At 36.9% G+C, this 13,503-nt stretch overlaps 1 protein-coding gene across 1 annotated transcript in view; it reads left to right on the forward strand.

Moving 5' to 3' along the window:
- The window catches only part of LOC127429829 (cilia- and flagella-associated protein 299-like), a 124,298-nt gene extending 113,471 nt beyond the window's left edge, over window positions 1-10,827 (forward strand). Inside the window, exons 4-6 of the mRNA XM_051679082.1 lie at window positions 186-328; window positions 7,650-7,779; window positions 10,113-10,827. Coding sequence (XP_051535042.1) covers window positions 186-328; window positions 7,650-7,779; window positions 10,113-10,235 — 396 coding nt within the window. The 3' untranslated portion in view covers window positions 10,236-10,827. The remainder of the gene's footprint in view (window positions 1-185; window positions 329-7,649; window positions 7,780-10,112) is intronic.
- The last annotated feature ends 2,676 nt before the right edge of the window (window positions 10,828-13,503 follow it).

A 13,503-nucleotide genomic window follows, 5' to 3' on the forward strand; every position in this document is an offset into this window, starting at 1 on the left:
AATCATTTTTGCAATCTGATTCATGGTATGGATTGTGTTACACAAATTTATTAAGGGTTTATTTGTAACAGAAAACTCCTATTTTCCCTTTCGTAATGATTTATATGTCTCCTTTGTCTAGTTCTCAAGATAGAATATTCCACTCCAGATTATTTATACAATATGTCCTCCTGTTTTTCTTGCAGTCCATCATTTTCATAAGGGACCGAAATTCTCATGGACAGGAAATATCTGGGTATATAGACTACTCCCACCGACTAAAATCTGAAGACTTTGAACCATATTTCAACGGAAAGAAAAGGCTTCTGCCAAGAACAACTGACTTAAGGTAAGCCTACTTATATTATTAACAATCTAACATGATTTCCACTGTTATTGCTACTGATGTAGTATATGTGCTACTGATCTTAAAGGTTAGATGTTCTTTTATAAATGTGCATGCAAACATCAGCATTTTGATCCCTGAACAAAAACAGTTACATTACAGAAACAGTTTGACATCATAAGGAAATCCACTCCACAATATCAGTGTACATGGAATACCATAAGAACTAAACAGACACCCTGTTCATAATTGAGAAAGAGCAGACATCTCATTTTGCTTTGGCCAATGCACAAAAGGGGAGGGTGAATGTACATTCTGAATGACAGCTTTTTTACTGCAGTGGCAATTTGTTCCTAATATTAATCAAATGGGGACCTTCTCCAAACCAAGTTGGGAAATCATAGCCATCCAAAAAGAAAGTTGATCCTACTGATGATATTAGATCTTTGGTTTAGCAGATTGGTTTCCTTAAAGAGAATTTAGTTATTTGTTTGTTGGCAAAGATTAATTTGAGATATCGTGTGCTTTCCGAGTGGCAAGAATTGATTTATAATATTAATATTATATTTTGAGGGAATATTCTGGGTTAAAAACAACTCAAGTGCATTACTGTAAACACTTTGTTCGTTCATTTTTAAAAACTGAGGGATGAATCAAACCTAATTTCTGTGGAAATCAGCAGATTCTGGCTGGGTTTCCTGAAAATGTTGCAGCTTAAGCTTTTACGATCATCTTAACTAACGTCGCTCTGATTTTACGATGGAGTAACGCCTGTTTCCCAAACCAGCACATAGATTGCTCGTTATAAAGTAGAACTTAAGTGCTTCGTTACGGGAGCTGTCTGGTCCAAAGGTGCTGATCACTTTGACAAATATGTCCAGAGTTTGTTTTCTCAACATGAAAATAATTTGGAAATACTAGAAAACATAGAAGTTGTTTGTAACCTTGTTGAGGCACGGAAATGGATTACCTATTACAGAATTTAATTATAGAAATAATGATGGCTTTAGTAAGACAAAGTTTCAGATGTATCGATGCTCAATCACAGAGATTAATGAAAGTGGTGCAATAAATGCATGTAGCGTGAATGTACACGATGTGAATCATAAGCAACTCTCACATAGCCTAAAGTTTTTTTGGCTGGAAACTAAACAAATGCACACAGAACAGGATTAAAATGATGGGCATCGGAATTGAACTACTCATAGACCTTCAGTATCTAAATATTAATAGATCATCTGGTTAGGATTTAAGGCACTGTGTACTTGTAGCCTTACTGCCGTTATGCATCATGCAATTTGTTACTGCCATGTAAAAAGAGGTGATCCAATTTGAAGCATCCATTGGAAGAAGAGGAGGAGGAAGAGAGAGAGGGAATCTCTCATTGCACACTCTTACTCTAATCTCCTTTGTTAACCAAATTTTAATTATTTATTAGGCATATTTATTTAAGTTTGAAACTGCATGGTCACATTACATTACTCATGTCTTCTTAAATAATCTGTTTAATAAGAACATATAGTCTTTCTATTGCCATTACAATTATGCTTATCAAAGAAGGCCCCTATAATGTTATACTGTATTACGTGTCTTGTAATTTAGACGTATCACATCACATGCGCAGACTGCCTATTTATTTCATTGTGATTTTTTCATCACTTTTTTATCCTCTGAAATAGTTTACAATGGCTTTCCAGAGATCAAAATATATTAATACAATTTATTCAATGTCCCATTGTCTTTGATAAACTGTGAAAGATGCCAAAAAGATATGTTTAAGTTGCACTTAATGGATTTAAGAGCGGTTCAAAGCTCTTGTTAATTTATGAACATTTTTACGAACTACTTAGATTATGATGCTTTTGGGAAACGCGCCTTAGAGATTAAGTACAACTAAAGTGCTACTAACGTTCTACTTAGTGTTTTGGGAAACCCAGCCTCTGTCAATAGAGCTTAAGTTGTACAAAACATATAATTTTGCTTGATACTTATGTATACTGAGAGAGACCATCGGAAAGAGATTATTCCAGTTGAATTGAATGAATTTAAATTGAATTTGTAAACTTTTCTGAGTGAACATGAAAATCTGATTTATTTATGGCTCCAGACACTAAAATTAAAATCCAGCTTTTCTCATATATTGTAAATCACACCTATGGTTTTTATTTTCATAAAAAATTGTATTATGTTTTATTATTATTTGTTCATTGTAATTGATTAAACTTAACATCTTCTTGTAAATGCCATCTAATTAGGACTTTTTAGAAAATGTTTCTGATATCAGAAAGAAAATGCATTCACTTAATTTAGGATTTTAAAGATATATAAAGTTGGCATAGCCAGACTGGTCCTACTTTATATTAGGTGTCTTTAACTACTATGTACTAACATTAAAATGCACAATACAATGTACTTATTGTTTAACTTCATGTTGTTCTGTAAAATTCTTACAAGATTCACATTTACTGCTACTGAGGTTGAGGTACGGGTAAGTTTAGGAGTAGGAGTAGGGTTAGGGGTTAGGGTTAGTGTTTAGGGTAAGGACTGGGGTAGTTTAACAGTATAACTACAGATGTAATTAAATGCATGTACTTTAAATGTTAGTACAAAGCAACAACACCTATGTACATAATAAGTACATTGTATCAAATGCTTAAGTACATAGTAGTTAAAGACACCTAATATAAACTGGGTCCACAAGACTTGTTTGTTTGTAAATCCACATCTTGACTTCAACAGCACTTGATTTCACTCAAGATTGCTCTAAACAGAGTTATCAAAGGAAGTATACAGCATAAGTATTCTCATTTCTTCTGTACTCTCAACTCCCCCATCCCTCTTTCTCTCTCTATTTCTCTTTCGGTCCCTTTTTCTCTCCCTTCTCACTCTCTTCTCTATTTCCTCCACCGTCCTTCTCATGGGAACAATAACAAGCAGTGCTTGCGGTTGCCACTAAGATGGAGCAGATGCTGTGTTCTTCCCGTACAGATGCAAAAGTCCACACCACAGCTGACAGACTTTGACTGCCTCACCACAAAAATAATAAAGTCATGGCCACCAGCTGAGGACACTCACATTCTTTTCAATGTAGAGAGTTGAGAAAAGACTGTAAAATAAGATGAGAGAGAAATTCACCTAACACTGACTTAACCTTTATTCTCTGGTTGTAATGAAACAGATTTTCTTAATTGCTTGCCAAACATTTAGAAATATAGATGTAATGCCCAAGACACTGTTCTTTTAGAATGTGATTCTTAGATGACAATAAAAAGTGGATGGATGGATGGATGGATGGATGGATGGATGGATGGATGGATGGATGGATGGAAGGAAGGAAGGAATACCAAAATACCAAAAATGTAAGACTAAGTAAGAAAATTAGATGTAACACTGACAAACATCTATTTGTAATGACATGTTAATATTTTGTCCCATGGCATTTTGATGGTTTCAATAGCAGGATGATATGGCTATTGGGTTAACTACTATGTACTAACATTAAAATGCACAATACAATGTATTGTGTTCCTGCAGTGGGAACGGGCCTTTAGAGATTGACTTTACTCATTAATCCTATTCTAGGTTACTAACCAAACTATTCACCTTAAACTGATTGTTTCTCATTGATCCATAGAGTAAAAACTGGTGATTTTTTTTCCCTTAAAACACTCCATCAGGATTTAGTATGGTAACCATGGAGCACTTAAGTACACGAACATCCTTTTTCTCTCTCAGTGTTGGATAGTATAATGGTAAAGACTTAGATAATAACAGTATTATTAACTGTAAATTATTTGTGGAAACAAAGCTAAGGCTTTTCACAGGTTTGTAAGTTAGAGTGGGTGTTTTGCCATCCAGCTGCACAATGACTGTTAAGCATTTTACGTTGCTGGGTGACATCTCTTTAGGGACAATATGGGGCCAAAAGTGCCAAATGACACGTGTTGCCTTATTCGTGTGTTTTTAGTCACGAAACCAAGAGACCAAATATTCAGAGAGCCCAGTCGGTGTCCCAGCTTCCTCCGACTTGAAAATGTAAAGGCTCTGGAGCATTTTTCTGCACATCTTTTCATGTTCTCTGTTAAAATATCTCACATCTGTCCTGTTTCTTTGACCAAAAGTAAGCGGTTTACCATTGCATAAAAGTGGTCAACCCAAAAATGCTAATTGCTATATGGCATTTCAGTATAAATAGACACAGAAAATGCTGTCAAACCTTATTGAAGAGAATGTGCATCCTTGGTCCTAAGTCCCTCACAAAATTTTACATTCTGTATATGTTAGAAACCATATGGAAATAAGAAAAGAGAATACAAAAAAATATATATATATATATATATATATATATATATATATATATATATATTTTTTTTATTATTATTATTTTTTTTTTTGCGAAGAACTGTCCATTAAGGACTAGATAGTTTGATCCAAAAGGCAAACGGAACATGGACTAAACTTGTGATTTCATGCCTCACTGTATTCCCCTAAAGAACCTGGCTCTTTGTGAGGGTCTGCCATGTTTACTGTAAAGGCAACCACTCCAATGGCAACAGAAGAAAGGATCCTGTGATGCAAAATGTCAGGCAGCAACCCTCCGAGGATGTTTTATTCAGACCATTACTTTTTGTTTACGTCTTATTACCCGGTCTTTTCATTTCAAGCACACTTTTATTTGCTTTGGTGACCAGCACCATGGTTTCTGGTCACCTTGACAGGAAATGGCGGACAGGGAAGTTTGAGGTGTCTTTCCATTTCTCTAACACACAGAGCCATGTGTAATAAATTATGATAAATTGGGGTTATTTCAAGATGTTTCAGCCATAGGATGAGGCCTACTGCGCAATGGAAAAAAAAAAAGTACTTTAATCGTATCCTCTCTGTTTGATTTATTCACATTGGGTGTGCAAAGAAGAGAGGATCCAGGGCAAGCGTTGCGGGGATACCAGTGGCAAACACTGTCATTACTGTCTTCCTATGTTTTTAAAGACTCAAGAGTGCAAAGTAATAAATCTTGAACATATGTTCAAATTTGAGGAAATACTTTTAATCCCAATGACATTATTCCCTGATCTAGTCAATAGTTTTATTGGTGATTTATTAGATGGTGAAATGTACTAGAATCTACAAAATATTTTTATGACTGTCATGCAAATATGTCTTTGTACTACACCAGGGACTGCTACTGAACCAAATCCTCCCTAGCTTGAAATAAGCCAAATGAGAATAATAAACCAAAGTTTTTTGTAAATAGGATTGCTCAGTGATTTATATCCATAAGGTCAAGGTCATTAACATTTTACAGATGTTGTTTATAATAAGTCTGACTGTTAAGTAACATAGTAGTATGTATTGAGCACTGGCTCATGTCCAAAGCTTTATTACTATGGAGAATATTGTGCTTAATACTCTGTAGCTCTTGCACCCATGTGCTTCTCTTTCGCATATTGAAAGAGCCTCTCCCCAAAGTCCAGCTTTGTTCTTGGACCACAAACTACTGCTTGGGAATAGCTGAGGTCCATTTGAGCAACCCTCGCTGCCTCAGAGTGTGACATTTGGAGTTGTGTTTCTGCAAAGCAGCTGTCTCCCAGCAGTTGAGCTTGTGATGAGAACCTCTAACATGGGCCAGACAGTCACTCTTTTGGACCAGTCTGTTCTTATGGCCCCAGTAGGTATTTCATTATTGCTTGCTGTGTGCATCAGTTACATTTAGGTCTATTCTTGCTGCCATATTGAGTGGCCAGCTGTGTCTCAATCTTAACACTGATCAGTGCAGACAGAGGAATTTCTGTGGAGATTTGTCTTGGTTGTAGCTGTGAGAAAGTGTTTTTTTTTTTGTTTGTTTGTTTGTTTTTGTTTTTTTCAAAATGTTTGCAAAAGTTTGAACACATTTTTTAAGTTCCTTATGAATTCAAATACATATCCCTCAGTCTCTGTTTTCAGTAAGGGGAAAGTGATGCATAAATGAAACTTTCAAAACTTTGTTGACCAGGCAAATGCTAAAATAAAATGGGCACCTTTCAAAGTAACGAACTTTGAAAATGGTAGCATTTTGGTCAGATTTGCCCAAATAATACATGAGTTTTAACAAAAGAATGAATGTAAGTGCTTTTATAAAATACTAAGCTTCTCATTTGTGCCTTTTAACCTTCCAAAAATTGGCCCCATTCACTTCCATTGTAAGTGTCTCACTGTAACTTCGATTTTTGATTTATTTTTAAAGAAAAGGAAGGACAGGTGGAAACACATTATTGTGGTAATCAGCATTATGTCGTAAATGCTGTTGATTGAGCTTAACTTGTATTGAACTCGGAATGAATTTCATTGTTTTGGCAGAAAACATAATTTCATTATTTTTGAGTAGCTTTAAAGTTGTCAATTCTCTTTGTTTACTGTATCCAACAGTTGTAATAAGCCATTCAAGACATGTTCCAGAAATGTTTAAAAGGTGCAGCTGAAAGGCTCTGTTGACATCTCACATCTTCTGAATTAATGGAACATATGGAGCATTTGGAATTAAATTTCAAGACTTTCTAAATGCAATTGTGACTTTGTGAATGTCAAGAGCATAATTGTTTTCCTGTCCTCCACTTGTGACAATAGCATTAAGTAGAACAAGAAACGAGAAACAAAAATGGATTCCACTGACTAATTGACTATTTATTTTGGAATCTAAAACATTAAGTAGATTGAATTCCCTATTAGTTTTATCACTTCAACATTGTCTTCGGCAGTGTTTTTGACATTGCCTTGTTGTATCAGTCAGAACTGCATTGGTGGCATAATGTTGATTACCACAAAAAAAAAAAAAAAAAAAAATTGTCCTTTTCTTTAAAAAAGCAAAAACTAAAGTAAAGAAAATGGGGCCAATTTTTGGAGGGTTTAAAAGCAGAAATATGAAGCTTATAATTTTATAAAAACACACATTGATTCTTCTCTTGAAATCATGTATTATTTGAGCTGTAATGTTGTTTAAAATCATAATTTTTACAGTCATTTGAGGGGTTTTAGGGTTTGTTGACATTATATCTTCATGGGAATGAAAAAACTATTTTGAAATAGTGAGTTTTTTTAACGCCCCATTCACTTCCATTGTAAATGCCTCACTGTAACCCAAATTTTTGATTTTTTTAAAGAAAAGGAGGGACAAGAAGAAATTGTTTTTGTGGTTATCAATATTATGCCACAAATGCTGTCGATTGAGCTTTACTTGAATTGAACTGGAATATTTCTTTAAGGCATACATTTTAGTATCTCTATGAACTCATGAACTTATTCGACCCCATAGTTAATTATTTATTTTTTTTTTTTACTTTTTCTTCAGCTTCTACAACTGGGAAACACAGGTGGCTAAATACAATGCCAGCTCAAACTATGAGGTGATCACAGAGAATCAAAGTGGTTTGCTCTTCAAGAACAATGATGACAGAAAAATCTTGAATGTTGACCCAGAGGTGAGCATGTTTGATATGAACAGGTCTGGTGAAGAACAGGTAAACAGAGAGTGGTGACCTCTACGATTTATGTTGTTTAAGCTCTCATTTAACATCCACAAGTAAATAAACACCTTAAAACTGCATTATAGTTTTTTTTTTAATGCAATTTAAACTGCAATTCTTTAGGGCCTCAAGACTGAATAAAGACTTCAAAATAAACTGGAAGATTGTAATGTCCCTGTACTTCTGTTAAATACATAAATGGTACTGTTATAATTGTGAGGTACTGGCAGTGTATTTAAGGTTAATTAAGGCAAATAATCATAATACAGACATACAGTAAAAGCATAAAAGCAATGTTCAAGTTTTTAGAAGAAAGAGTCATGGTAAACGTACTATATGTGCCATAATTTAAAGAAGAGAGATTCTTGTATTCTTGTTGCACCTGGGCAGCATTTGTCCCATTCTCCAGAAATATCCTACAGAGCGGGTTAGAATGAACCACAAATTCAGTGCTGGAACCCGTGCCACTGTTTTTTGGCCTATGTGCCCAGGGGCTATGAGTGCATGCTATTTTGGAAAAGAGGCAATGCTGCAGACCGGCCTCGTTGAACACAAACTCGCCCAGGCTGCCTCGTTGAGGGCAAGATGGCAGAGGCGAGTATTGCCTGTGGTCGAGCACACCCCAACCAGGCCGGCTATTAAAAAACAAGGGGAGGCTGAGGAACCCAGACACTGAAACCACCCGTGCACCCAGAATGCAACCTCAGGCCCCCACCAGGCATGACCTCATTGCCCATGTGGATGCATTCCTTCAGACAAACTGGCAGAATCCTGGCCAGTCATATTAAACACTGGTTTTGATTTGTTTGTTTGTTTGTTAGTTTTTCTCCTTTTTTAAAAGGCTTGAAAACATTAAAAAATTATAAACCCAAATTTTCTCTTTTGGGTTTTGTTCATCTTTGATGGAAATATTGTGGTTATCCCTCCAAAGTAGTTGGTGGTTTACTTTGATAACCAAATATAAATCATCAGCTATGTTTTTCGATGGCTTTATTTCATATTTCTGAGGATGTTCAACACATGTCTGCATTTATCCTTGCTGTACTGTTAAAAAAAATTAGAATGAAATGCCCAGACAAATTTATAGAATAAATGTAAAACACAAGTAAACTTCCGCCCACCTATATTTTTTGACACAGTTACCCTTTAATAAGGGATCACAGCTGGCTGAAGATCTTAGTTATTCTTGGTGGAGGCACCCTTTAGAGTCCATATTTTAAAGTCACACTCAGATTGATGTTTGAACACCAAATCACACTTCAGACTGCAAAAGATGTTTTTTATTTCTATAGTAACAAGTTTTTTAAAATGCATTGAAAGTTGGGTCTTTTGAACGAAATGAACTATATTACTGAACTATATTTAATTAAATATCTTAGTATCACAATGTCTGTAAATACTGTGAAAATATAAAAGGCAGTGTCATATATATATATATATATATATATATATATATATATATATATATATATTAGTAAGTATTTTGGAACAATATTTGTCTCCTTAGTATAAATGCTCTGGTAGAAAGTCTTTTTCTCTAGAAAAAGAGAATATTTGTATCCGGGAGGCAATAGTTAATGAAGAAAAAATATTTGACAATGGTTTGATATACATTTAAACCCATTACAGTTACGGAAAATATCAGAGGAATTTCTTCTACTGCAATTAATTTGATCTTCCAAATCTAAACTATTTTATCACAGTTTGAAACATGTCAATTTTATAAATTATGGGGGGGCCTGGGTAGCTCAGGGAGTATTGACACTGACTACCACCCCTGGAGTCGCAAGTTCGAACCCAGGGTGTACTGAGTGACTCCAGCCAGGTCTCCTAAGCAACCAAATTGGCCCGGTTGCTAGGGCGGGTAGAGTCACATGGGGTAACCTCCTCATGGTCGTGGTTAAGTGGTTCTCGCTCTCAGTGGGGCACATGGTAGGTTGTGCGTGGATCACGGAGAGTAGCATGAGCCTCCACATGATGTGAGTCTCCGCGGTGTCATGCACAGCGAGCCACGTGATAAGATTCGCGGATTGACTGTCTCTGAAGCGGAGGCAGCTGAGACTTGTCCTCTGCCACCCGGATTGAGGTGAGTAACCGTGCCACCACGAGGACCTAGTAAGTAGTAGGAATTGGGCATTCCAAAAAATTGGGGAGAAAGGGGGGATAAAATTTAAAAATTCAACAAAAAAATAAAAAAATAATAATGAATTACCCTAATACAGTTTTACTAATTAATTCAGTGTAATTACTAGAATTTTAGCCTAATTACTGTTTCCTTAACCCAACAGGCATCACCTGGTGACAGCTCTGTCCGCATTCCTGTCCATTCTGACCTATATGTGCATGTTGTCATTTATGACCACATTGCCAGAAAACCCGCGACCAGTTCCTGTGCACCACTCTCCAATTAAATTTGTATTAAAGAGCACTTGAAGACTCTAATTTGTTTTAGTCATATATCCTTTTGCCTTCATATTGTGCACTACATCTGGATGTGTAGATCGGCAGAGCTACTTGCTTTTTGATGTTTAGGTTTTGATATTAAATGAGTTTAAAGTTATTTAGCAATGTTTAAATGAGTATGCTCTGATTTATTTTATGTTGTGTTATAAATTTCTTAATAATCGTTGTTAGAATTTAAAATACTTAAGTTTTGCCTGACATTGGTTGATCTCTAATTATCTATATATTAGAAGGCTAAGCCATTTTTCATCTCTCTGAAATATCTGATGATGCAGCAACTTACATGGGAACATGAGCTTCTAAAACAACTTTGTTTGTCTGAACAGATCAAAGATAATGGCCGTTAAAGGCATTGGGGTTCTTTCATGTCCCCCATGACTGCTTGCAGCTTCATTATGACTAAAAACTCCCATTCCATGTTATTTCAGATCCCAAGCTACTGTAGAGAGTGCCGGAATTTAGATATCCATCAGTCAATAGTGCCTTTTGTCTTAGAGAAGGGTTGGGAGTTTACAAAAAGGAGTCAGCAAGAAATTGCTAAATTGGGGTCTCATGGTACTTGTTGTTGGTTCCATAGTTTGAAAAGTTCTAGTTGACAATGTTGGTTTTCTTACATTTTGGACAAAGTTTACCAATGGTTGATTAACAGATGGGGACATCTCATTAACAAAAGCAAACAAAAATTAAGGCCTTCTTTTCCTTAATCCATGTTGGAATGAACACAATACAGAATGTCATTGTAGCAATTCAATGACTAAATTAAAAATGTACTGATAAGATTTGTTGTAATAATTATAGGCATTAGTAAAACAAATTATTGTAAGTTAGCTTCTTTAGTAAATTTAATTTGCAGTGTATAGACCATAGGTAGACTGAGGAAATTTCCATCAGTCTCATGACAACTCGTAATCATTTGTACGAGATAGCAATATCGTGCGACTTGGCTCGTACTAAAAAAATCAACTTTTATTCCTATAAAGACCAACCAAACAACAAACAGAATTTCAGATCAATCAAATACAGGAATCGTATTTTAGCTAGCCTCCTATCCAACACTTTTTTTTTTAAGAAGGAAAACGTCAGTGAACAAATTTGGTTACTTATTCCATTTTTATTTATGCAATACAAATGACTGATGTATGTCAATAACCTGTAATAGATTCCCTCATCTCATTACAAATTGCAATGTTTTCTTTTTTCTGTGGTACACAAAAGTTATTTTCTTATTAAAATCATGGAATAAGGTTAAGGGGTTGGGTTAGGGGTTAAAATTGAGTTTTATAAGCAAGGTTCGGGAGGAGCAAGGTCATTTAATCCGACCAATCACATCGCTAGAGTAAGCATATATAAACAGCCGCTTACCTCTACATGGCGTCTTGAGTCTTCCGGCATTCGGCTCCGCCCATTGCCCAAGAAAAGACCCATGCAGTGACTCGGATCATCGGATGCAACTTCATTGCAAAGCATTCAACTTCACCAGAACAGCTCTTTCATCCAAACAATCTCATCATTCAACAGAAGCTGCCACAGCAGGTCATTTGTTTTCGCAGTACTGACTACTACCACGATAAGTGTTACATTTTTAATCTTTCCTTCTATGCTCCATTCGCAGTTTATAGCATGAAGTTGCTTCTGCAAACTGGCTGTTTCGGCACTGTGTACACGTGAAATAGCTCTCTACGACTGTTCATATGTCCTCTTATCTAAATATCTTCTAATTATCTAAAAAACTGGCTGCTTCGGCTCTGTATACATGCGAAACGGCTCCCTGTGACTAAGGGCTGCAACTGTGGCATCTTTCCGGCCATGCAACAAACCCCCACTACACTGCAAACAGCGCACAAGCACCGCTACTGGTCACGTGCCACAACCGCAGCACATCTTTCAGACCATGCGTCTCAGCCTCCATTTACTCTGTAACCCATATTATGCCACTCATACCAAACCAACCATCACCCACCTAGCAACTGACAACAATCTGGCTGTTTCAGGTCTTCCCTAAACAGCTCACAATAAGCCTGTATCTTCGCACCAATCAATTTCACTCGAACATAGCCTACCATATGCCCTCATGTCGAATGCCATGCTCAACACATTTGTACACCAGAGTGAGTTTTTCACGTATTTGCATTGTAAACTTTTCACACTAAAGCAAGGGTTCTTCCTGTTAAATGCTGTGCTCGAGGATTCATCCCATTCATCCTACCATCGTACACCATGCGGGTCACACCTGCAGATCCAGCCACTTGCAGCTTCAAGCGAGCTCAGTAAATTCAGTATAAACATTCTCACACAAATCGTATGCTCTCTCATTGAATGCCATGCGATTTCGCAGCTGAGGATTCAGCCCGTACATATCACAAATGCCATGCAAGGATGTATCCTGACATTGCCTCACATACGTTCCAGTTTTTTCCCACACAACCTATTCTCTCTGCTAACATCCATCCCTCAACCCCTTCCTATCCATAGGTCACTACAGCGGATTACCATGTGAGGCTGCCTCCACTGGTGAACCCCACTCCAGACCCATTCCCCTCTTCACTTTATCCCCCTCCCTTCAACCATTATAATCTCTCCTACTCCGGATCCATTCCCTGTGCGAGGCTGCCTCTGCGAGCGAACTTCATCCCGAATCCCTCCTCAGCTAACCACAACTAAAGCAGAAAATATTCAAGGCTCAAAAACCATTTTGCATACTCTTTCTCGTTTTCCTTCAGAGATCCAGAGCCTTGGCCCTAGAAGCAAACCTGACACCAACACCAGTTCCTCCCCATTCAGAACTGAAATTCCCAGAAATCACCCTCCCAGACTTCAGTCACGCTCCCCAGAACTCCATTCTTTAAGCCATTTCCCCCCGAACCCTACAAACATATTGGACAGCTCGGAAATGCTTCAAAGATTCCCACCTAAATTGCAATTTGCCATTTCTAGATTTTTCTCTCCTCTCCGTATCCTCCTTCACCTCACACCCCAACAAATCTAAAACTACTTACTATCTACCAGCTAACTTGTTGCCTAAACACTCTTCATCAGGGCCACATTTCTCTGAACACCTCAAATAAAACACTAGATGTCATGTTCATCCTTGCCTTCTTTGACTTCCTCCATTGCTCCGAATTCACCACCATGACAAAATTCGACTCAAGAACCCATCCCATTATTTTGGACCTCCACATCCTAGACAGCGACACAATCAGATCCGTCCTGCTCAAT

This window comes from Myxocyprinus asiaticus, chromosome 3 (genome assembly GCF_019703515.2).
Source record: "Myxocyprinus asiaticus isolate MX2 ecotype Aquarium Trade chromosome 3, UBuf_Myxa_2, whole genome shotgun sequence".
In the NCBI taxonomy this organism is placed as follows: domain Eukaryota; kingdom Metazoa; phylum Chordata; class Actinopteri; order Cypriniformes; family Catostomidae; genus Myxocyprinus; species Myxocyprinus asiaticus.